Source organism: Myotis daubentonii, chromosome 3 (genome assembly GCF_963259705.1).
Source record: "Myotis daubentonii chromosome 3, mMyoDau2.1, whole genome shotgun sequence".
NCBI lineage: Eukaryota > Metazoa > Chordata > Mammalia > Chiroptera > Vespertilionidae > Myotis > Myotis daubentonii.
The window spans coordinates 193845947-193872356 of NC_081842.1; the positions used below are offsets into that span (position 1 = coordinate 193845947).

General features: G+C 41.2%; 1 protein-coding gene across 15 annotated transcripts in view; it reads right to left on the reverse strand.

The window, feature by feature from the left end:
* The window catches only part of MACF1 (microtubule actin crosslinking factor 1), a 342588-nt gene that overhangs the window by 69088 nt on the left and 247090 nt on the right, over positions 1-26410 (reverse strand). For 13 of the 15 annotated variants that reach the window (XM_059690080.1, XM_059690075.1, XM_059690071.1 and 10 more), the window contains 6 exons: positions 23603-23665; positions 22709-22950; positions 21737-21866; positions 20854-21053; positions 17370-17865; positions 15228-16699 (listed from right to left, as the gene is read on the reverse strand). In XM_059690080.1, the coding sequence (XP_059546063.1) occupies positions 15228-16699; positions 17370-17865; positions 20854-21053; positions 21737-21866; positions 22709-22950; positions 23603-23665 (2603 nt within the window). The remainder of the gene's footprint in view (positions 1-15227; positions 16700-17369; positions 17866-20853; positions 21054-21736; positions 21867-22708; positions 22951-23602; positions 23666-26410) is intronic. The other 2 variants (XM_059690073.1, XM_059690083.1) reach the window with 1 other exon arrangement.

Here is a 26410-nt window from a genome sequence, read left to right on the forward strand (position 1 = left end):
TCACCAGTCAGGTGTCAATCAATTCAATCTTTCCTCTTCCCACACCTACCTACCCTATTCTCACCAATGCTCCATATTATAATATAAAATAAATAAGTGGAGTGCTTTAGCCACTGTGAAGATTGGATTCAAATTGCTTTTCAACTGAAGTCACACTCTGACTAAGCGTTAGAGCAGTATTACAGAAAAAAACCCACCCAAAGTGCAAACACAACCTTATAGAAAGGATTAGGTAAAGTTCCCCAACCCCCCAGCCTCCACCCTCAAAGCAGCCAAAGATTGCTTTGCTCCTTCTTTAATCACCAGTATGTTTAGAAAGAAATCAAGAGAGGAAGCACAGGGTCTCTTTCCACAATGTGTCTTATTTTTTATCTGTTCATGAGTTTCTCTTTAGTTTTGGTATGTGGAACTCTGCCAATAGCCATCACAGTGACTGAAATAAATACCTGATACAGTGTTCGGCCTCGTGTTGCCCTGATAGCGCCAACATCAACAAAAAAAGCATCTGTTCATTTCACGTGCAGTGTGTAAACTTTTTAAAAGAGAAGTACAGGGAGCTCCAGATAACCACTCAGGATGCTTCCCCCACTTCTGCAACCCCAAATATATGTGCTGAAGCCAAATTTCAAATTAGTTTCCAGTTAGTTGATTACAGAGTTCAAAGAATTCTCTGCTCATTTAGAAATTCCTTAGAACAGAATTTGGTGTCCGATTTTTCTTCAGTGAACTTAGAAGAAAGAACAACCCAGGCCCTTTCTGCTATCTTCCTAATTAAAGAGTCTCTTCACACCCTTTCCAAGTTTTAGACCTGGTATCGTGCCTTTGTCTGCTCCAGACTTAAACCACCCTTAGGACGATCTGGAGACCCTGATCCACACTTCCTCAGGTTCTGTAACGCCTTTTCGTCCACCCAGCTCTCCTGGAGGATTAGTGCTGACTAGAGGAAGATACAGAAGACTGGTTGGATCTTGCCCATTTTAAATCTACAAAATGCCTTTCATTTCAGGATCTCTAGACTTTACAAGCATTTATTTACTGGCAAGGGGAAACTCCACAGTATTAGTCTGTACCTGTTGGGCAACGGTCATTACCATCCTTTGGTGCTTTTATTATATAAAGATGGCTACTGAGTGACTCATTAAGCTTATACAGCAACATGTAAAGCTTGTTTTAAATGGGATACTACAGATTTTGATGCTATTTGAGTTCTCATGTGTTCCTGAACCCATGAGAAAATTTTCCACACATTTGCAGGAACCCTTATGACCCCTATAGGCTCCTTCCTGCTTGTAAACTTTCCAAAAGACAGTGTATTAATTCCTCTTTTCACTACTCACCAAGACAGTGGTGATGACAAAAGTATGGGGCTTTGCAAATTAAAAAATACCTGATAAGAGTGGGAGGGAGGGAGGGAGGCAGGGGGAACCAGGGAAGGTTTTATGGAGGGAATAAGTTTACTCATTAGGACTTGTACACATATACAGAGATGGTGAAGACAAGGATTTCTAAGTGAAGGGTTAGAAGCAAGAAACCTAAAAATGCATGGACCCTAAAGAAGCAAATTTGAAGTCAGTGTGGCTTAAATACAGAGCATATGAAAAGGAAAAATGGGAGGTCAGAATGGTAAGTAGCTCAAGGCCAGTTCACCAGGGCCCTTGAATGCCAAGCCAAGGAATTTATGCTTTATTCAGAAAACCCATTTAGTACATCAAGATTTACTTATTTAAATTTACCAGAGGTCATGAGAATTATTGAGCACTGTATGGAAAGTTTGCTAAGAATTTGGGACTCGGTGCTCATTCAACTGCCATTTAATATGTATTATCTCATTTAAAAAATCCAAATCAGTGGTTTTCAACCTTCTGGTTCTTTAAATACAGTTCCTCATTTTGTGACCCAACCATAAAATTATTTTCGTTGCTACTTCATAACTGTAATGTTGCTACTGTTATGAATCGTAATATAAATATCTGATATGCAGGATGGTCTTAGGCGACCCCTGTGAAAAGGTCGTTTGACCCCCAAAAGGGTCTCGACACACAGGTTGAGAACCTCTGATTCAAATCCTTAGTTTATAAATGAAACTTGAGGTGATAAACTTACTTTTCCAAAGTAACACAGCTATTAAATTCTTGGGCTCTTAAGGTTGAGCCTAGGCCTGCAGATGCTGCATTGGTGTCAATATGTATAAAACAGATTGTAGATAGGAAGACTGAAGTTGAAGCAACCAGGAGGATTACACAGGTTAGGCAAGAGGTAACAAAAGCCTGGACTTGTGAAAATTGGGGGTGGGAGGCTGTGAAAGAAACTGCAGAGGCAGAATATTTGGACTTCACAACTGACCAGATAGAAGGTAGAGTGTAGGGGGGAAAATAAATGTGAAATGATGCTGTAGTACTACTTTTGGATTCCTGAGGGCATAGTAAAACTATAAAACAGTAGCCAGGAGGAAGACAATATTTGAAGAAGATCACACATTCAATTTAGGGCATACTGAGTGTGAAGTACTCAAAGACGACCGGTGTGAATGGAGGTGTCCAGAAGGCCCCTCACACAAAAGACTGAAGTCCAGGGTAGAGTTATAGATTTGGAATCCTTCTCCAATAGAACAGTGAAGGGGTGGGGCATCCCTGGGGTTTCATGTGGAGAGAAAAGACAAGGCAGATGACGGAATTTCAGGAAGCATGTGTTTGGGAGGTAGGAAGACAAACCAAAAAAGAAAGCAGAAGAGCAGCCAGAGAAGAGAATGGGAAGTAAATGGACAGGAGGGTTTTAAGAAATGCTGCATAACAGATGAATACTTCCAGGAGAACAGTTTCAGCACAGTGATAGGGACGGGATCAGATTACAGGGTAAGTATAGCCAGTGGTGAAAAAGGAAGTATTGGTCCTCCCCTTTAAAAGAGAAAAAAAATTTTTTTATTCATTTCAGAAAGAAAGGGAGAGGGAGAAAGAGACAGAAACACCAATGATGAGAGAATTATTGATTGGCTGCCTCCTGCACACCCCCTGCTAGGGATCAAGCCCGCGACCTGAGCATGTGCTCTTGACCGGAATCAAATCCGGGACCCTTCAGTCTGCAGACTAATCTGAGCCAAGCCAGTTAGGGCTCTTCTTCTTGAGACTCTGTTCTTTTGGCTTCCAAGATACTGTACTATCCTGATGTTACCTTTCTAGCCAGTCTTTCTTTGTCTCTTTGGGCTCTTCTTCCCTAAGGGGCTGGATGTGGCCTGGTGGTTCTGGGGAGGTTTTCCAGAGAAAGTGACCATGTGTGTTTTCACTACTGAGAGCAGTCTTTCCAGTAATAGAGTTGCATGACTTTACAACTGTCACAAGTTGATAACTTCACAAATTTGCTTGGCTATTTCTATGAAACAGGTCCCTGGGTTGAATCTCCAAGGAATCTTGCTATAGGGGTCCTCTCTCCAGTATTAGAAAAGGAGGTAGAATAAATAATACAGAGGAAAGAGATTTCTGAAAACTGTCTTTTTCATTTTGATTCTAAAGCAATTCATATATATATATATATTTTATTGATTTTTTACAGAGAGGAAGGGAGAGGGATAGAGAGTCAGAAACATTGATGAGAGAGAGAGAAACATCGATTAGCTGCCTCCTGCACACTCCCCACTGGGGATGTGCCTGCAACCAAGGTACATGCCCTTGACCAGAATTGAACCTGGGACCCTTGAGTCCGCAGGCCGACGCTCTATCCACTGAGCCAAACTGGTTAGGGCTCTAAAGTAATTCTTAACACTGACCACAAACAAATAATTTAGGTTTAAATTTAAAGAATTAGACCAAAATCAGAGCTCTCCCTTTGGAAGTGAATTGCAAGATGAGATAGTAAATGGTTCATTTGAATGGATGCAATAAATTCAAGCTGGAGAAAACCCAAGATATATTCAATTTCTTTCAAAAATTTTTTTTGTTTTAATCCTCACCTGAGGATATTTTTCCATTGACTTTTAGAGAGAGTTGAAGGGAGGGGAAAAGATAGAGAAACATCAATGTGAGAGACACATTGATTGGTTGCCTCTTGCACACACCCCAACGGGGATTGAGCCTGCAATGGAAGCATACATGCCCTTGACCACAATCGAATTCATCTGTGGGCTGACACTCTATCCACTGAGCCAAACTGGCTAAGGCTCTTTCAATTCTTTTTTTTTTTTTAAATATATTTTATTGATTTTTTACAGAGAGGAAGGGAGAGAGATAGAGAGTTGGAAACATCGATGAGAGAGAAACATCGATCAGCTGCCTCCTGCACACCCCCTACTGGGGATGTGCTCGCAACCAAGGCACATACCCTTGACCGGAATCGAACCTGGGACCCTTTAGTCCACAGGCCAATGCTCCATCCACTGAGCCAAACCGGCTAGGGCCTCTTTCAATTCTTATCATCTTCTTCCCCTGAATCATATATACACATACCCAAGGATTAGAAACCCATAATTTGCTGAAAATGTGAAGAATTAAAGCTATGCTATAAAACATCTTGATGTATATGTGTTTGGCAGAGAGATGAATTACATCTGTGTTTTTAAGCTGCTTTCCTCTGAAATCAGGCTGACATTTTTCTTTCACATCTCAATGTTTTCATTAACGACTGATTAATACTAAGAGGTGTCTCTCCCAAAGATGCTGACTTGGTAGTTGCCATTGTATGGCAGCAGAGGAAGAGAACATGGTCTATGTTAAAAGCTAATTAGGCCAAGGACCCTGAGATCATTAAAGCTGATCTGATGGGTAACTGTGACGAGGGAAGTCACTGAGCTGGTACTGGCTTCTGGTTAATCCTGGTTAATGATATGAAAATAACATTGATTTGTAGAGAACGTTAGCCAAGGTCAAAATGGCCTCAGAAATACTTGCTAGCTGTGGGATTCTGATAGGAATGAATAAATGAGTAATTATATATAATTTAAAGCTATGTTACAGACCTAAACCCACCTACGCATGGCTACTTTAAGGTTAAAAAAAAGCTCTACACTTGTTTCATTGCTATCATCAAACTAATTTTATTTTATCCTTATTTCCAGTTTTCCAAGAAGAAAAGAATGAATCTAATCCTCAGCTGGGCTTTAGATCAAGTCTTTTGATGAATGATCATCCCTAGGTACAAAGGGCATAACTTTCCTTATTTTTCAATATAAAAATATTTCATAACATTCTAATTTATAGGTCTGAATAAACTTTTTTTAAAAAATATATTTTATTGATTTTTTTTACAGAGAGGAAGGGAGAGGGATAGAGAGTTAGAAACATCAATGAGAGAGATACATCGATCAGCTGCCTCCTGCACACCCCCTACTGGGGATGTGCCCGCAACCAAGGTACATGCCCTTGACCGGAATCGAACCTGGGACCCTTGAGTCTGCAGGCCGACGCTCTATCCACTGAGCCAAACCGGTTAGGGCTGAATAAACTTTTTAAAATAAAAGAATATTATCATTTACTGAGCACTTGCCTAATGCTTTCACCTGTATCACTTCATTAAATTTTCATAAAAACCCCAAAGTTATGATTTACCATTGTTCACATTTTATAGTTGAAGTAACTATACAGAGTTTAAGTATTTCCCCCCAAGGTCACTCAAGTAGTCAATGATAGAGCCAGCACTGAAAGCTGGATATTTCTGACTCAAACTCATACTCAATTTTCTTTTTCAATACGCCAAACTGACTGAAGTATGAAGACTCTTCTTAACTGCCAACTAGCTGAATAAATGACAATGACTCTAAAGTGATGGGTAACTACAAAGCAGTATTTCAGAGTCTGGCTTTCTTCAAGTACATCTGCAATAGAAAATTTCTTTCTTAGTTTTGCTTTTTGGTCAGGTTAGTACTGAAATGAAATTGTATTCCTTTAAAATATGCTCACTAGTAGAGAAGGAAGGGAGCTCAGAGGCAAAATGGAGAGGGAAGGAATCCAGGCTAGGATCAGAATTTCTCAGGACACCCAAGGATATACCTCAAATCTTGCAGAGCAGACAGCATTTTGAATGAGAAATAATCTCCAACTATATGTATACCAACATGCTAACTACTTTGAAGAACACGAAAATAGATTTATTGAGATGGGAGATGGGACAAATACATATAGTCAGAAAATGCCCAAATTAGGCAGTATATGATAAAGGCTAAATGATTACACATTTTAAGCAACATAGAAGATCAGGAGTAGTAAGCTGGGGAGATCAAGACAGTTTTGTGGAAATATGGGACTTCAGGTTTAGATAGAAATAAAATAGGTAAAATACATAAGGAGTTTTTGGGAGAAGTAGATGGTCTATATAGGAAATAAAACTGGAAAGATAGTGGATATCTAAAATGTGGATTCCAAACCCTGGCTGGGTGGCCCAGTTGGTTGGAGCATCATCCTTTACACCAAAAGGTTGTGGGTTTGATCCCAGTCGGGGCATGTTTGGGAGGCAATTGATCAATATTTCTCACTCATATTGATATTTCTTTCTTTCTCTCTCTTTCTCCCTTCCTCTCTCTAAAATCAATAAACATATCTTCAGGTAATGATAAAAAACAATAATAAACTTTTAAAAAATGTAGTTTCCAACACTGGAGAAGGAAAAGACTGAAGGCTTAGACGTAGACCAGTTCTGAAGGATGCTGCCATTTAATTCATTAGATCTGATGTCTCCTGCATTGATGTGGGGAGCTTAAGCACTCACAGAGAGAATGGTGAATATAGATAGGAACTGAGGGAAAACTACTTTGGAAGCCCAAGTTTTAGAGAGCTACAGCATAATTTATGTCTTTTTTTCTGTGGGAACCAAGTGCGTACATGCTGACTGTCCAATCACACTAGCTCTCTGCATTCTAAACAGAGGATCCTTTGTTCCCAACAGCAAGGCTCAAAAGAGGCAGAGTCCGATAAAATCACACTGAGATCAGCACTCCCAGCTGGTGCCGGGGCTGATGCCATTCCATAACACACCCTACAGGAAGCAGCTCAGATACACAGATGACTGATTTCCACAGCAGGAGCCTGTGGCAGGGTGGGGCGGGGACTGGCCAGGCATGGAGAGCATTCTTTAGCCACTGACTCAAATTAGTTCACCAAGACCCTGACTTTATCCAACAGATCTGAATAAGTCACTTCAGAACCAACACAATTTCTTAACTTTTTTTCTTTTTTAAAGAGGAAAACCATGAAGCTTCTCTAGGCAGTAGAACTATTTCATCAGTTAACTCTTACTTGTCATGGAATATGATAGAGGGCAAATGATCAAACACCCTATTTTGCCAGAAGTGGGCTGAATAATTCTTTGTTGAAGGGGTTATCCTGCATATTCAATGACACCTACTATCAGTGGTTCTCAACCTTCTGGCCCTTTAAATACAGTTCCTCATGTTGTGACCCAACCATAAAATTATTTTTGTTGCTACTTCATAACTGTAATGTTGCTACTGTTATGAATCGTAATGTAAATATCTGATATGCAGGATGGTCTTAGGCGACCCCTGTGAAAGGGTCGTTTGACCGCCAAAGGGGTCGCGACCCACAGGTTGAGAACCTCTGCACTAGATGCTAGTAGCAGCCCCCCCCCCCCCCCCAATGTCATGAAAATTAAAAAATGTCTTTAGACATTTAGGACAAAATTAAAAAATTGTCCCCCAAGGGCAAAGATGCCCCCCAGTTGAGAACCACTGGTTAAGCATGAGCTTTGGGTGCCAAAAAGACTTTTCCATCCCCAGCTCTAACATTTACTTGATATTCAGCTTGAACAACTTAACATCTTCAAGTCTATTTTCCTATCTGCAGCTGGATTTCAAATGTCTGATTTACAGGGAGGAGGGGTGGGGAGGTTAGGATTAGAGACCATTCAGGCATAGGTCTCTCTTACTGCACTGACCTCTACATCACCACCACTGCCATTCTTTGTGTCCATCTCCCATACTACACTGGTGACAAGAGACTCTCTGAGACCCCCAGCACCCATCCCAAGTACTGGTAACAACTGCTCAGTAAGGACGGGCAGAAAGGAATATGAAACACCTTTCTCCTACCCCCACATAGGGATCCATGGACGACTGCCATGTGGCACTTATTCTCATCCCTGGGTGGCCAAAGTCCTGAAAGGTCCACATTTCAAATCACAGCACTGGTAGCAGGAACACAGTTTGTGAAAGCCTAGGCTGTAAGTGTACCCCATTAATCTTCCACAGCGAATACCAGAGACTGGTATTTGAAAAACACTGGATAGTGCAGTGGTGTAGTATTAAGGAAGGTGGGGAGGGAGCACATTCTCCCCATAGCTAGGTTTCCCAACCGGGACAGCTGAGACTTGGGAAGAATCTGCTTGGCAGGAGACAGCCCTTGGGTGCAGTGACCTGACATGACTCCCTGTAGGACTCATTTTATTCCTGGTGAACCAAACAACTCTAACAATGAAGTGCCCTTCAAAGCAACTCATCCCACTTCCTAGAGGCTCACTGCTTACAGCCGCTGTGCCAGCCAGTTAGCCTGAAAGTGCCCAGGATTCTTTTCTGAAGCTCCAGGACTAGGCTAAGGCTGAGACCACTTACTATGCATTTCTAAACACAGCAAGAAACTATCCTGATCTGCAAGTCTGTGCTAATCTCAAATGTATTCACTCACTGAATACTCAACAATAAATACAAGTTCTGCCTGGGTAAATTCTCGTTTTTCTGGAAACATAGTTTTCTTCCTTCTTGTACAAAAATCATATGATGAACCTTAGTTGCAAATGTTACGTGCTGACAATAGATGTGAACAATTTCAGTAAATGTAGCCCTGGCCAGTTTGGTTCAGTGGATAGAGCGTCGGCCTGCAGGCTGAAGGGTCCTGGGTTTGATTCTGGTCAGGGGCACATGCCTGGCGTGCGGGCTTGATCCCCAGTAGGGGGTGTGCAGGAGGCAGCCGATCAGTGATTCTCTCATCATTGATGTTTCTCTCTCTCTCCCTTCCTCTCTGAAATCAATAAAAATATATTAAAAAAGAAAAAAAAGAATTTCAGTGAATGTAAATCAAACTGTGCAGTCCTTCCTTTTGGTTGAAGATATATTCGTTTAGTTGCTTTAAAATTTCCAAACAGATTTTTATGAGATCCATCAATGTTTGCTTTTTTAAAAAATATATTTTTATTGATTTCAGTGAGGAAGAGAGAGGGAGAGATAGAAACATCAATGATGAGAGAGAATCATTGATTGGCCACCTCCTGCACGCCCCCTACTGGAGATTGAGCCCGCAACCCTGGGCATGTGCCCTTGACCGCAATCGAACCTGGGACCCTTTGGTCCACAGGCCGATGCTCCGTCCACTGGGCCAAACCAGCTAGGGCAATCAATGTTTTCTTGACAACCTTCCTATAGATTTTCCTACCTTAACTGAGGCATGAATGAGGCTCCTTTAAGATGATGTAAAGGCTGCTATCTTGGGATTTTGCTTGTGATGCTGGTATTTGGAATACTAATGCTACTTTAAAATGGGGCTGGAAAAAGTTCACCATGAAGCAAACTTAAAGGCCTTAAAGGTTCCTTCACCATCTCCCCACCCAGTTCCTACGGTGAGGGTGGAGAGGATTATTACAGAGCATTGGAATTCTTGGGGGGAGGGGAAATGGGGGATGGTCACATTGGGTTATAAATATCAGCAGCCAAACAGTGAGCTCCTGGGCTGAGGAAAACAACAGACAAACTGTAGTCTCCCCTTAAAGACACAGAACAAGGAGGCTCCCTGAAGTATTTCCACAAAGGAAGTTCCTCTTCTCTTTAGAAATGCATCATCAACCAACACCTGCATCAACAACTCTGTGCAAAATAAACCGCAGATACCAGGGAAAGTGACTAGGAGGTTTTAAATCATACAGATTGGTACCAGCAAAAATAAAGAATCCAGCCAGGGCCTGGCCTAAAGAAAGGCAGACTTAGAGGCACTTGTTGCTTCTACAACAGTCATAATCATTTTATCAGAAGGCACCCCCCCCCATAAATATTTAACTTAATCAACAAGTGTTTGGTTTTTTTTCCAACTGACTATTGTTTCCCACATAGAGATGGCAATTTTCTTCTAAGCAGTGGTTTTCAACTGAGGCAGATTTTGCCTGCTAGGGGAGATTTGGCAATGTCTACTGACATTTTTGGTTGTCAACCTGGGGAAGGGTAGCTACCGGCATCTAGTGGGTAGAGGTCAGGGGTGCTACTAAATTTCCTACACTGCACAGGACAGCCCTCACAACAAAGAACTATCCAGCCCCAAATGTCAAGAGTGCAAAGGTTGAGAGACCCTGTTCTAGGGCATTCTCTTTACTTCCGTGGACCCTAGTAGTTACTGTTGGAGTAGCCATGCTTAAGGAAGGGGGACAAACACACTGATAAGCCAAGGGTCTGCACAAGATGGGGTGAGGGGTGCCTATTCAACTTATCTTGGCTGCTGTAAATCTGCAGATACCTAAGCCTTCAGGTGACAGGTCATACCACGAGTGATTTCCTTTCCCTCCAAAGGTAGGTATATGATGCTGACCTCATTCGCTTTATTCTCTAGTGAACCTAACTGGCAAAAACATAGATGGGCTGATACGGTCTTTGTCATTATTTGAAAGGAAGGAATAAGTATTTTTGTGTAAACTGGCAGCCTTTCAGCTCCATGTCAGACCATGTCTTCCAAGAGTTTTCACATCTGCTCATAGGGAAGCCTAAGGTTGGAAATCCAATGAAGAGGTCTACAAGGCTTTCTTGTTCTGGCTTCATAGTAGGATGCTGAGTCTCCAGACAGAGGTTGCAAGTGTATGCATTCCCTGACCCTAGGCTTGGCTCAACTTGAATTAAGACTGAGAACAGTCTTAGGGAAGCCTCCTGCCTCATCTATATCCTGCCAGTCCAGTCTCAAAGACATGGGAGGAAAAAACCCAACAGGCTGGTATGCTTCAAATGCTCCGTCAGTTGAAGTGAACCTTCTGAGAAATCTACATACCCTAAAAATGTTTCCATTTCTCCCACTTGGTTTTTCTAGTTGCTGAATGGTAGAGTCCCAAGCCTGAAGCCTGGCCTGAATACATAATAAATATAAATATATACAAAATATGGAGTACATGACAGCGCACCCAGGTTTCTTGATACTTCTCACCAGTAGGATGCCAACACCACCACATGTTTCCAGACTGAAAGGCCAGGCTGGTTCATGGGTGGGGGTGGGGCACAGGGAAGGAGTTGATTTAAGAATCAGAATTATCTCAATTCTTGACTACAAAACATACATAGGGAGAATCAAAATGAGGAAAGCTTCTTATCATTTTCAGACTTAATACATTTCTTTTCCAAATTTCAAGTCTTTTTCTACCCTTCCCAGAAAGTTCACCTTAGGAGAATTCTTTGGCTTAAATTTCAGTGAAATAAAGGTCCCTCTTTTCTTGTTAGTGTCTGTTATGTACATACAAGTCCTTTTCCTCAATAATCAGAGACTCTCCTGTTCAGGAAAACAGAATTTCCTGAAGAGATTACTAGTAGGCAAAGTCTTTTCCTTCCAGTTTTCTGAAAGCATGCTCAGTCTTCTCATTTGTGAGCTCTGGAATGGCTTCTTCCTTTCTACTTCCAATAAAGAGCTGAACCCAGCAAAGTGCCTTGAGGTCTTTGCCTGTTTAGATTGGAAAAGGGCTGTCTTCCATGCGTATCTGCTAGATCCACACTGGCTGGCCAGATTCTATCAATTATTTAGAAGCAATTGAGGGAAAGCCTTTCCTAGGAATAACGACTTTCAGTTTTTCATGTTCATTTAAGAAAATAACTTTTCCCACAGGCTAACTGCCTCTCCATGTGTTTATCAGCACTATTGCACAGTCCCAAGTAAGCCTGAGGTTCTCCACAGACTTCACTCATGTCTAGTCCACCCAACCCCAGTGGAGTCAGCTACATTTATATCCTCTTCTCTTCAGCAGAGGATGATCCCATTATAAAGAAAAAGCTAAAAACTTACAGCTAATGCTGTGTTTAAAATATGTATCTTCACCTCTGGTTTTCCCTTATTGAAAACAATCTGAATCTGAAAGCAGTCACATTTTATGAATACGGCGTGTTGCTGGTGTGAGGGGAGTTTATCTATTGCTGAACCTTAAGCCAGGAACTCAACACTCGGTCCTTAGAATGGGTCTGAGAAGACCGTCCCTTAGGCAGCCTCTAGGGAACTGACCCAGAGCCTTCCCCCTCTCATTGTTTTTACTTCCCATGGGCTCAGCATGAACTAAGCCAGGAGTGTGCTCCTCCCCTCAGGACCAAAGGCCTTTGCTGGGAGGAGACAAAAACTGTCCCCAAGCCTTTGACTACATAAGGTGGACCTTTATAAGGTAGAACCTGCTTTCTGATTTCCATTCCCGACGTGCGGAGGATAGACACAGGGCACAGAATTTCACTCTCTTTCTCTCCCTCTTCTTCCAGTCTTGCCCTGTCAACATCAGTCCCTTGAAGATAAACCCTCTCTGCAGGTGACCAGCTGATCAGGGTCTGGTCCCAGCCTTCACATCCACAGTACTGGTGGTGGGAGGGTCATTTTCAGAAGTCAGTGAAACAAGACTGCTATAGCCAATATTTAACACAACTTTAACAGGCTTGTTTACTTCATTTTCTAGCTCACTGGAGATGATAAGGAAGGGGTAGATTGCTGAAGGCAGGCCCAGTGCCAGCAGTGAGAAGTAATAGCAGTAAGAATTAATACCTGATATCATGGTAATAGGAAAAACAAAAAACTACACATATATACACACTGCCAATCCAACCAATACAACAATGTAGAGGCGTGAAACAAAAACTTCCAACACAGAACTCAAACTGCATAGTAATTTAGGAACATCCTATATAATAAAAGGGTAATATGCAAATTGACCCTAACAGCAGAACAACTGGGAATGACTGGTCACTATGAGACACACTGACCATCAGGGGGCAGATGCTCAATTCAGGAGCTGCCCCCTGGTGGTCAGTGCGCTCCCACAGGGGGAGCTCTGCTCAGCCACAAGCTAGGCTGACGGCTGCCAGCACAGTGGTGGTGGCGGGAGCCTCTCCCACCTACTCAGCATCGCTAAGGATGTCCGACTGCAGCTTAGGCCTGCTCCCCACTGTAAAGTGGACATCCCCCGAGGGCTGCCGGGCTGCCAGAGGGATGTCTGACTGCCAGCTTAGGCCCGATCCTCCCGGGGAGTGGGCCTAAGCCAGCAGGTGAACATCCCCCAAGGGGTCCCAGACTGCAAGAGGGCACAGAACGGGCTGAGGGACCCCCCCACCCCCAAGTGCACAAATTTTTGTGCACCGGGCCTCTAGTTTAATATAAAGCAGGCCAAATGTCTCTAATATTCTTGAGGATATCAACACAGTAGAGAACAGTGTCATCTTTTTAGTAATGTTAACCTGCACTCATAAAGAAAAATGTATGTACAATATAGTGTTTAGAAAATTAGGCAAATAAAATTTAAAATAATTCCTATGAAAACCAGAATATAGCTGGTAAACTATTTTGAAGCCTAAAGGGATTAGCTTTAGTTTTCTAAGAAATCCATTTAGTTGGGTAGAGTTCTAAGCAATCCAAATCTAAGTAAATTGGATCAATGAAGCATGTCTGTAGAAGAATCTCTGCTTTTGAGATGCCTACAGTGGAAGAGGAGAGGAAATCACACCTGCTGAGCAGGGAATACCTCCTTGCCACTGGAACATGGTGTGGGAGTTTTAAGAGGAAACAAGGGGCTCATGAGTTTGCATTTTCTCTACCTACCCTTTCCTTTCTTGGGTGCTTCAAGAAACCCAAATATGAGGACTTGTGTTACTCCAATCTGCAGTATTTCCAATCATGGTAAAGGGCCTTTAGCCCATGTCTCCCTTTAATGCTGAACATACCATAAACCCCTGGAGGGGCCCTTCTGAAACAGCCACCTTCCTGAACTTGGCTCTTGCTACAAATCTGTGATCTTTCTCAGGACCACGTGGCTCTCACCTGGTGACACCACCACCTCTCCACCCATGTTTTTAACAGGAAGAATTCTTACAGGAAGGGGCTGAGAGAACACCTTAACTCTGGATGCAGGAGTGTTAACTATTTAAGTGGAATAATTAACACTAGTGATGGAAATGAAGTGCTAGAAGTATCCTTTCCAAATCTACTCTGTGCATGAAGAAGGAAGAGCAGCAGAGAGGCCTCCTGCAGCAGAGGGAGGCACTTTTAGGTATTTACAACAAAGTCAACTCCTGGGGTGAAAGGCTCATGCAGTGAAAGCCAAGACCCAGACTCAGCCAATTTGCACTTTGAGTCAACTCCTTTCATCTTCCTCTGTTGTTTTAAACCAGACTCACAAAACCTCAGGATTAGTAATTCTGACTCAGGAACAGAATGAAAACATTTTTGCAATTTAAGGCAGTGTTTCTCAAACTCTCCTATAGGCAGAGGACTTGTACTCTTGAGGAGCATGGGGTGCAGTCTTAAGCTACTTGCGATAAGTGGAAAATATCTTTGAAGTGTCATGTTTTATCTTAATAATTCATGAGAATTTTGCATTTTATTCTAAATATAACAATACACCAATCCTTTGAAATCTGTGAAAAAACCAACACTTTAGGACAGTGGTTCTCAACCTTCCTAATGCCGCGACCCTTTAATACAATTCCTCATGGTGTGGTGACCCGCATCCATAAAATTATTTTCGTTGCTACTTCATAACTGTAATTTTGCTACTGTTATGAATCGTAATGTAAATATCTGATATGCAGGATGTATTTAGGCGACCCCTGTGAAAGGGTTGTTCGACCCCCAAAGGGGTCGCGACCCACAGGTTGAGAACCGCTGCCTTAGGAAGATTAGCCTATGTTTATCTTACGGCTTCTCATACCTCAATTTGAAAACCAGGAACCTGAAGAGACATTCACTGCTATTTTTAAATTGGTTAATTTGAAATCCAGAATTTCATAAGAGGAGATTTGTAGAGTAAGAGATAAGATTTGGACATTTCTTTATATACCCTTAATTGGTTATAAACACTGAAATAAATTATAGTAGAAATATGTTCAAACCTGTTGCTCAGAAGTCCAAGAGACTGTTTAGTCTCCAAAAAGTACACTTTGATGGCGATGTGAGTGGGAGTAATGAAAACGGAGCAGAAGTGAAAATGTACACTCAATCAGTTTCCAAGTTACAAGAAAAGAAATACTCATATTAGCCGGAAAAATAAAAAACAAACAAACAAACAAACAAAACAAAGGCAAGACTTACTTTAAAGGCTGCTAATTGCTGGTTGATGATATCCACTTCGGTCCCCACTACCCACTGGAGGGCCTCTCCCTCCTCTGCCGCAGTGGTCATGTCATTGAGCACTTTCAGTGTCCTGTAGAAGTCCTCCACACGGCCCAGCGTCAGCTCCAGCTGCTCCTGACGCGCTCTGCTCCTCTCTGTCAGTTTGCCACACTGTTTGTTCAGGGCTTCTAGCTCCCTCTTAAGACCTAACAAGTCCAGTGTCCCCTCTTCCTCCAGCATTTGTCGGCACTCTGCTTCAGAAGCCTCTATGTCTAACTTCAGAGCTTGGATTTTGTTAATAAACAGCCGTACATCCTCAATTTGAGACTGGAGGCTGTCAGTGTCTCTGCCGATAGCACCCATGCCATCGAGCTCATCGTCCAGGTCTGCCAATTGAGAAAACATCTCGCGGACTCGGCAGTGAAACTGGCCGATCCCCTCCAGCTTGTTTTCCATTGCCATGCAACTACTGTTCACTCTTTGCTTCACCTCTAGGAACCCTTGCTGGGTGGCCTCAGCTTGAAGTAGAAGTTGGGAAGCATCAGATCCATCTGGGGCGTCTTCTACCAGGCCCCGCGTAAAGTTCCGCAGATAGTCCACCTGCGGCTCCAAGGCCTGCAGCACTTCCTGTTGGGCTCTGAGCTTCTCCAGGTTCTTGTTGCTACAGGCTTGAGAACCTAGAGCATCAAAGATCTCAAGTTGGTGTTTGGCCCCTTCAACCTTCTTTTCAATATTCTTAAAGCTTTCCTGGAACTCCTTGAGTCTCTGGGTCATTTCTTCAAGTGACCCTGTTTTGGCCTGTAGCTCCTCTGTAAGGGAATCCACATTCTGGTTGATCCCAGCCTTCTCATCCCGGATATCATCCTCATCCGTCTCTGAAGAATTGATCAGAATGTCAGCGGCACTGTTCAGTATTTCCAGCAGGGAGCGGCGCTTTTCCACCTCACTCAGCATAGCCTTTGATCTCAGGAGACTGGACTCCAGTTGCACTGGATCCAGAGTGACCTGCAAATCAGACATCTTGGCCTTACAATCTTCTATCCATGGCACGAGGTCTTTCACATGCCACTGATATTTCTGAGCTTTCTGCATACAGTCCTTGAGCCTGGACTGTCTGTCTGCAGTTTTTTTACTAAGCTCTTCCCAATGGCTTTTGAGCTCCACTAGCTGGTTTTGTAAAGTCCTTTTCTCTTCTCCTGGGGGTACAGAAAGAAGCAGAGATTCTCCTTCAGCCACAATCACCTCATAGGAACCACTGTGTTGGTTAAGGCTCTTCTGAAACTCTTCATTCTCCTGTAGCTGAGACTGGAGTCGCTCCAATTTTGCAGAAACTGGGCAGTTTTTTGCTTGCTGGCTTTGTTTGTCATCCAACCAGGTTCTAAGCTCATCAAACATTTGCTGGAATTGCTGGGTGCTGGCAAGAGCTGCCTGGAGTCTATTCATGCGATCAGCTGAAATGAGAAAATCAAATTTAAATCAATCAAGTATGAGCTGGCATTTAAAATGTTTGCTGAGAGTATGTGGTCTAATCTTAGGAAAAGGAAACTAATGTTAATTGAGGGCATTCCATAAAAGAGACACATAGCTAGGCTCCTCCACATCCTATTTTAATGAGGCATGTGGCCCGCCGGCTGTGAGTTTGACATGCTTGTGTAAGGTGATCTGAGTAAGAGTGAACTTTTATTTCTAAGCTGGTAAAAAGCCATAAATGTTTCTAGAAAAAGAGGCAATGAATTAATGACAACATTTTTCTTGCACAAGGCCATGAAGAAACTAAGAACATGTTCTAATTTTGTATATATATGTGTGTGTATAGGTGCACGATACAAGAAAATAAGTAAGCGTCAGTGAAAGTAGGTGTGTAACTCCACCTATAAGTACATCTATGAGCACAAATCTCTACGACCAGGTTATGTACTGCTTCACATATTGCTACTGTCCAATCAATGTGTAATGACCATAACAGTTCTCACTGTAGCTGGACAAAAGGATAGGTTAACCCTATTCTGAGCCCAGAAGCTACCTGCGAGTCTTTGTATGTAAATTCTTAGTCCACTAATCCACTCCTTCTCTTGGTTTGCCACTAATAACGGCAGTAGTGTGTTCCTCAACCCAACTCACCTGCCAGGTCTTCCAAACCTTGGAGAGGCAGGGCAACTGTCTCCAAACGCTTCTTCAGCTCATCCTTGAGGTACTGCTCACCAATGAGCACTGAGAGTTCATTGCAGAGTGTCTGTGCCTCCTTAATCTCGTGGTCTAATTGCTCCAGGTCAGACCGAATCTCACTGGTCTCCTCCAATTGCTGCTTCACAGCCTCAGGTTGGGTGCTGATGGCTGACTGGCTACTCAGTCGCTGTCCAACCGCCTTCACCTTCTCTGATAAGTCCTGGAGCAGTTTCTGGTACTGGGTGCTTTTGACAATAGCTTGGTCAATTTGGCTGGAACGGGAATTGAGCTTGTCAGTCAGTTCAATCCACTTCTGATTGATGTTCTGGAGTTCCTTCTGTACGTGGCTGGTGGATGGAGAGACATCTCCAGGGCCTGATAGGATGCCCTGAGCCGCCTCGTTCAGCTGCTCATGCTGTTGCCTCCGTGTTTCAAATTCCTTTAGCATAAACTGTAATAGAAATGACACGAGAATGTTTAGAGAGAAAAGACAGATCTAAAATCAGTGTCAAAACAAAAACTGCCAAGTAGTGCCAACTTCTGAAAACAAGCCAGAAAACTCCAAGCATCAGGTTATTAGGAAAATAGAATATCATTTATAACAACTGCTTAATAAAAACTTGTTTTAAGAGGATCACTGATTGTCTATTTAATTTCTTTTCTTTCTTTGTCTTGCTCTGTGTCAATATCAGTTACTAAGGTTGGCCTTGGCTGAGAAATCAGTTTGCTTTCTGGATTGGCATTCATCAGCTTTGCCAGGCAAAACCCAGGCCTCTGTATTAGGATCCTGGACCCCAGAGCTAGCTATATGACTGGCGGGCTTGTCATTTCAAGTCTCAATACCTCCGTTTTCTTTAGTTTCTTTCTCCTAATTTCTATGGCACATATAAACTGTCCATTATAATAGAGCGCAATTAAATAATGAGCTTCTTTAGAGCAAGTACCATGCCTTTTTATTCTTTTCTATCTACTGCCTCACTCACCAAAGAAGTTAGAATTAGAGGTTCTGTAGTCAACTGTCTGGATTCAAGAACTGACTATTGTTCTAGATGTATGAACTTAGGCAACTTTTCAAACGTTCTCCAAACCTCAGTTTCCTCCTCTGTAAAATGGGATAGTGAAGTGTTTAATTGGCTATTGCATGGATTAAGTAAGAAAATTTATGAAAAGTACTCAGCACTTACTCTGTATAAAAATAACTAAGACATGACCTCAGGGAATAACAGATGTGTGAACAATGAACAATAATAGAACATAATAAAAGTAAAAATGATAAAACACTGATGTGAACATGAACTGTGAAAGCAAGGAGCAAGAGCGTTCAATTCTGTGGGGGATGAAAAAAGTAGAAGAGGGCAATCAGGCAAGGCTTCACAGATGACACAATAAAAGATATGTAGGGGTTCCCCAAATGAGCAGAGAAGAACGCCAAGGGCATAGGGCAGTGATGGCGAACCTATGGCACGCGTGTCAGAGGTGACACTCGAACTCATTTTTTTTGGTTGATTTTTCTTTGTTAAATGGCATTTAAATATATAAATAAATATCAAAAATATAAGTCTTTGTTTTACTATGGTTGCAAATATCAAAAAATTTCTATATGTGACACGGCACCAGAGTTAAGTTAGGGTTTTTCAAAATGCTGACATGCCGAGCTCAAAAGGTTCACCATCACTGGCATAGGGCTATATGAATGTGGCATGTTTGGGAAAGAAGACATTATCTGTGTGGGTAGAAACTTGGGTGTATGGGGGAGAGCTAAAAATAAGGCTGGCAAGAAAAATTGGGACCAGACTGTGAAAAGCCTTATGTACCACGCTGAGCAGGTATTTGGACTTTGTTCCATAGGCAGCCAAGAGCCACTGAAATATTTTAATATATTCAGATATATGATTTAAGGAGATAATTTGATAACTGTGTAGAGGAGAGACTAGACAAAAAAGCCCTGTAAAGATTGTTGCAATGATAAAGGCCTGAGATTAAGCCCATCTGAGGCATTCAGAATGGAGAAGAGAAGGATCAGAGCAGTGGTTCTAAATTATGATCCAAGGGTCCCCGGGAGTCCTACCAGGGATCCATGAGGTCAAAACTATTTTTAAAATAATACTAAGATGTTATTTGCCTTTTAAAATTCTTATTCTCTCATAAAGGTTCAATGGGCTACATGAGATCTGAGAGCACAACAGATTGAAAGCAAAAACAGGAAAGAAAATCTATGAGAATATTCTATTAAGCCAGATATTAAAGAGACTTGCAAAGATATTAAATATATATTTTGCCCTAGCTGGTTTGGCTTAGTGGATAGAACATCAGCCTGTGGTCCTGGGTTTGATTCTGGTCTAGAGCACATGCCTGGGTTGTGGGCTTGATCCCCAGTGTGGAGCATGTAGGAGGCATCCAATCAATGATTCTCTCTCATCGTTGATGTTTCAATCTCTCTTTCCCTCTTATTTCCTCTCTAAAATCAATAAAATATTTTTTTTAAAAAAAAGACGGTTGAGACTTAAAAAGTCAAAAAAACACTAGCTTAGAAAAATACTTGTAAATGCATTAAAAAGGGCTTGATAATTAATTGGATGCAGGAGCTAAAAGAAAGAGTTTCTTCAAAAACTACACTTAGGTCTTAATTTAAGGGACTTGGTGGATGGTGAGAAGAAATGAAACAAGTTTGGGGTGGAATGTAGAACAAAGGAAGGTTCTAGGCAGAATTTCATTGGAAATGCATTAATTTGACCCACCTAAAGTTCTATGATGTTTGGCACTTAAATAAATTTTTTTTTAGTTTGATCAGCAGAAAAACTTTAAGTAGAGCTAGGTGATATAAGACATTGCATTAGGTGATGTGGATGACTACTGACTACCACTGGGGATTATTAAGTAAAATATGATTCTACAATTTAGTTAGAAGTTCCCATTTTCACATCTATTGATGTTACTGCCTGCTAATGATATTAATAATACAGTTACTGACTATTTACTATTTCACAGACACCATGATAAAGATGTTAGAAATATCTCACTTAGCCCTGGCCGGTTGCTCAGTGGTAGGGCATCGGCCATGGACTGAAGGGTCCCGGGTTCAATTACTGGTCAAGGGCACACCTCAGTTGTAGGTTCCATCCCCAGCCCTGGCTGAGGTGCAACTGGAAAGCAACCAATCGATGTGTCTCTCTCACCTCTCTCTCTTTTCTCTCTCTCTCTCTCTCCTTGCCCCTCCTTCCTCCCTTCCACTCTATCTAGAAATCAATGGAAAAAATACCCTCAGTTGAGGATTTTAAAAAAGAAAGAAAGAAATATCTCACTTAAAGGGAGGAAATGAGACTCTGAGAGGTCAAATGACATGACAGGGCCATATGAAATCTACTTACTGAAGCTGCATTCACACCCAGGTTTATATGACCCACTTCTTTGCTCTAAAGCACTCCGTGATGCTGCTCACCTGGACCTGCTGCTTTTGTGCATTCAGCATGTTGGGGTCAATAGACAGGGGCCCCAGCACTCCCATCATCAGTTCTTTCTCCATCAGCCAGGGCCGGAGCTGGGCTTCCGCAGCCTGGAAGCAGGCCAGATGACTTGCAGATTCCTCTAGCTGTCTTTGCCGAGCCATTGTCACTTCTGTGGCCCTTTCCCATCGGGAGTCTGTAGAGAGGAAATGGGAAAATGCATTCCTTTACTCTCATCAGCCACAGTCCTGGTCCCTAAATTATGTTCAAATAAACTACAGGAAATGACCTCTAGTGCATTATGTAAATATTTGTAAAGTTAAAAATAACTTACATTTAATTTTAACTAAAATAACAGTTTTGTCTCTTGATTATGGTGGTGGTCATAAGAAACTAGGCATGTGATAAAATTGAACTACATATACACACACATAAAATGTCTTATATAGATATTATTTTATAGCCTGTTTTGAAAACTTTCTATATTATAAACATCTTTGATGCCAATGTTTTTTCATACTAATATCTATCTACATAATCTATAGTTCAGTATGAACACAGCATAATTTATCTGTCCTTTCACTGACTATTTAGATTTCCCATTTTTTCATTTTTATCATCAATACTCTCTTTAGTTCTTGATCACAGCAGATTGTCATTTTGACTTGCCCAAGAAAGCCAAACTTCTGCCACTTTGAATGGAATCTCCAAATTTTTTCCATATCAAGCTCACTCTCTAACCTGATCTGGGCCTCTTGTTTGCTTATGAAAATTAACTAACAATAATTCCCACTCTACACAATGTGCTGAAATTCTGTATTTGCTTTGAAGATAAGCAATTTGGACAGGTGAATCTGTAGCATCCCTATGATAACTTACTGAGCTCTTCCTGCATTTTTTTCCAGTTTTCTGCTTCTTGTGAGTTGGGATATGTTAACAGTAATCCAGCCAGGGCTTCCTTTACTTTTTGGATTTTTGGAGAATTCTGTTCTAATTCAGCCAGGAAGGCCTAGGAGAAAGAACATCATGATGCCATGAGATTTCTGGACAGGAAACAAAGATGTGAGTGTGAAGAAAATGACTGGAAGATAGGGCGGCAATTACAGGCTCTACGTCTGATTCTATCTATAACTTATTTAGTGATTTTTTTTGTCCCCCCCCCCCCCCCGCATAGTGATTTTAAGATACTTAAACTTCCTACTTCAACTTTTACTTTAAAATGAAAATCTAAATAGCAGAACTGAATTTCTTTTATGTACAACACACTAGTAGAACCCAATAAGGAGGAAGTGTTAATCCCGATAATCTAAAAGTGTCACTATCCAATCATGATGATGATGACGACGTTTAAGCAGTTGGAGATCATGTGCTATGCCCAATTGGAATACAAAAAAATTTGGTAAAAAATTTTTACAGGGTTTTCTATATGGCTTTATTCCTTCTGATATTTTCTTAGTTCAAAATGTCAATCTTAAGCACATACTGCAATAGCTATTTAGAGCCCTCCAAGAGTTGGAAAGCTGCCTGGTTGAGGATGGTTGGGTTTGCAGCATCATACAGAAAATGAGATCCCATTCTCAATGAGCTCATGCTTCTGAGGAGGGCTATTCTCCTTGCAAACATACCTGGTTTGGTTTCTGAACATCTGACTTATAACAATTTCTAATTTCATAGGTAAGATACTTCTCTAGGAGAGTTTAGGTATATTAAACATTTGAAAGTCACCCGTGCGGCTCATCATGACCGAGGTGGTTGGCCATGTCTCATCTCAGGTCCCTGGACTCAGGCAGGAACACTGGTATAACAGTCCCTTCCTTTTAGTGTCTGAGGTGCAGCTAATGGAAACAGTACCTTGTTAGATTCAGCTTGGGCTCTCACTGTTTCTGTCTTGGTTGGAGAGGAAGAGGCATCCATGGCTTTTAGGACTTCCTCTTTTGATTCCAGCCACTGCAGCACTGAGCTTGCCTCCTTGTGAACTTCCTGCATTCTGCTGAGGACAGCTTGAAGGTTTTCCTGGTGTTCCCGAAGTACTCCCCCAAGTTTCTCATATTTCAAGTTTACATCTGACATGTCACATTGAATCTCAGTCAGATCTAATATGATAGAAACAGAAATCAGATTGGGAATAGCTCTCTGAGCAACCCCATTGGTTCCTGACTACTAAATTACTTATCAGGACTAAGCACCTCTCCTACTCCTTCTACAGAATGAGACATTGTCTTCCTGTTAAATCACATAAAAATTCCAATTTACATACACAGAGCAAGAGAGTTCTCAGTCATCTCCTCTGACTTTGGCATTATATACTCAGATGTATAAATAAAATGCTAAATAAACATGGGAACAAAATGATGAGAGCAAAGGGTTTGGGGCATTCTTCTGCTCCCTTTTCTCTAAACTACAGAAAAGTCACCTAATTGGGAGGATGAAGGCTACACTAGACTACTTATCCTGTATAGTTTCTTTATACTTCAAAGATTCACATATATTATCTTCAAGGTCTCTCCTTATTGGTCTTATCTAATGGTCCAGTTTATTTCATTAGTAGCTTTATTTCACTGGCTGCCAACCTGTTTAGCCTGTCACTAGCAAACAAAGAGGCATCACATGCTCCTCCCTAGATTTTTACCCTCATACCCATCCTGGCAGCAGTATTTCCACACATATGGAAACATACACAGATGCAAACATGAACACTGTCCTAAAACACACAACACAGAGGCACTGTTGAAATGGCATTCTCACCTTTGCAGGTATGGTATCCGTTTACACTGCCTACAGAGCTTCCTACAGAGGGCAATATGGAACCTGAGCAGAAGGACAGAGAGACAAACAGGGCAAGACAAACGTGTTAGGAATACATAGAAGCACTGAATTTGTTCTTTGGCACTCACTTTAAGCTCAGGTTATCAGGAAGTTAACACAGCACAAGACAACATACTCATGGGAAGAGACAAATCATTTTAGCTGCCAGGCCACAAAGTGTCACTAGAGGTGTTTCAGCTCTTTAGCAGTAATAATCCCTAATCCTTTCTAGAGGAAATCCAAATTCTTTGGGCCCTGCCCTAATTTTGTGAAGCATGGAGTGGTAAAATTATTAAGTCCTTAGAACAGTATCTGACATACTTTGAAATGAGGATTTATAATTAACGCCCAAAAGGTTCAACTTTAATATCAATGTCCTTCAACATAATAAAAATGAAAAGTACAGTCAAGGACATAAAAAGCAGCATTCTTTTAATAAAGACATTAAAATGAGCCCTTCTTATATTGTTTCAAAAGGAAGATTCCCACCCTGGCAGGTTTGGCTCAGTGGATAGAGCATCAGCCTGCGGACTGAAGGGTCCCAGGTTTGATTCTGAACAAGGGCAAATAACTGGGTTGTAGGCTTGATCCTCAGTGGGGGGCACGCAGGAAGCAGCCAATTGATGATTCACTCTCATCATTGATGTTTCTATCTCTCCCTTCCTTTCTAAAATCAATAAAAAATATATGTTTTTTTTTTTTTTTTAAAAAGGAAGATTCCTTATCTTTCATGACTTTCTGCTCCCCTCTCTCCACCAGAAAACAGAAATTTGAGGTGCCAATAAGTTTGGCTCATAAGCATTCCCATGAATCCTGCTGTGGGTCTTTGGTTCTAATTACCACAATTTCACCTATATTCTCCCCAAGTTTACTCCTGTATTTCAGAGAAATTTCCTAAGAAAAACCAGATCATCATGCAATTATAAAGATTACACAGGAATTCTGAAGAATATTTGTGATATAATGTTACAGTAAAAGGACAGAATAAAACTCAGTCCTGTGCACTGATTTCACTGTGGAAAAAGTCATGTGCCGTTATATTAAAAACAGTCATTATAAAACTTTTAAATGTTAACATTAGTGTATTTTCAATGAAAAATGAACCAAGCAGAAAGATCATCTTCCATTACAGCGTGGTGATAGCCAAGAAGAAACTGGACCCGGACTTAGGAGAAGTTTCTAGCCTAGACGGTCACTGACTCAGTGTGGGAGCGCTACTCCACGGACAGACGTCAGATTCTTCCCTGGACCTGAGGATAACGCTACTTATCCGGTCAACTCTCACGGGTTGCTGGACAAAGATAGTGAGGCAATGTACGTGAACGCACTTTATGAAACAAAAAGAACTATTCACATGTAAGGAACTAGAATATTCATGATTTTTCCGAGTTGGAAGAGAACTTTGAGAATGCTCAGGCTAGTGATTTCAAACTGATTTTCAAAGCACCTAAGGAGGGACTCTGTAAATGTTCGGCTTCACCGTAATATTCAGAATGTATTTCTAACTACTTAGAAATGGCAATAAAGCATGCATGTTCAATTATGTTCAACCATATCCTTAACCCACTAGATACAACCAATTACAGACAGCCCTCAGTATCTACAAGGGATTGGTTCTAGGACCTCCACAGACACCAAAACTTAAGGATGCTCAAGTTCCTTATATAAAATGGCAGAGCCTTGCATAGAACCTACATTCTGCTGTATACTTTAAATAATCTCCAGATTTCTTAAAATACCTAATACAATGTAAATGCTATGTAAATAGTTGTTATACTGTATTGTTTAGGGAATAATGACAAGAAAAAAACCTCTGTACATATTCAGTACAGCAACCATCTTTGGCCCAACTACACAGCACATGTGAGCAACAACATAATGCATTTTAAAAACAGTTTTGATCTGTAGTTGGTGCAATCACAGATAAGGAACCTGTGAATATAAGGGCCAATTGTATGATACTGGGGGCGGGCGAGGGGGCAATAAAGAAGCTCCTGCACCTCTATGCACATTTAAGGTTCTCTTTGAGTGTCACTGATTGCAAGGTTGCAGCTCTTCACTAACACTTTACAATATTCAAACCTACACATGTCCACTCATGTCCAAAGAAAAACATCTATAGGATATGCGTACTACATTAAATAAAATGTCAAAAAAGGTGGAGGCACATCTTCTAAGAGTAGACACACATTAGGGTAGAATTATGTAATAACAGAATTCTTAGCACTTCCTTAAATATAGAAAGACAAACTTTTTTGTCTTTCTATATTTAAAGTAAAAATGAGAGCTCTCATTGAATATTCTTTGTGATTTAATTTTGAAAAAGAATGTCTTACTACATCACTTTCAAGCTTCTAGGTCATTTTAATCGGAGAGTACTCTGAAATTATAAAGTGAACTTTTAAAAACATTTGTCATCATTTATAACTGTTTATCCACGTGAACTACAGTTTCTAGATACAATGCAACCAAACAAAATTTAGAAATAAATCAGATGACAAAGCTGTCATTTAATAATCCTTTTTCAAATTTTTATATTCACAATGATAGTCTCAATATTCCCCATTAATGGATTTCATAACAGATGAATACCAAAATAACTTATAAGGGAAACTTATGCCAACAAAATATATTTTTTTTCTGTAGTGTGAGATTTAAATTAAAAAAAAAAAAAGATTATAATGCTTTTAAAAGTTTGAAAAAGCAGTGATCTAGTCCAGGAGTTAGAAAACCATAGCCTACCAGCCA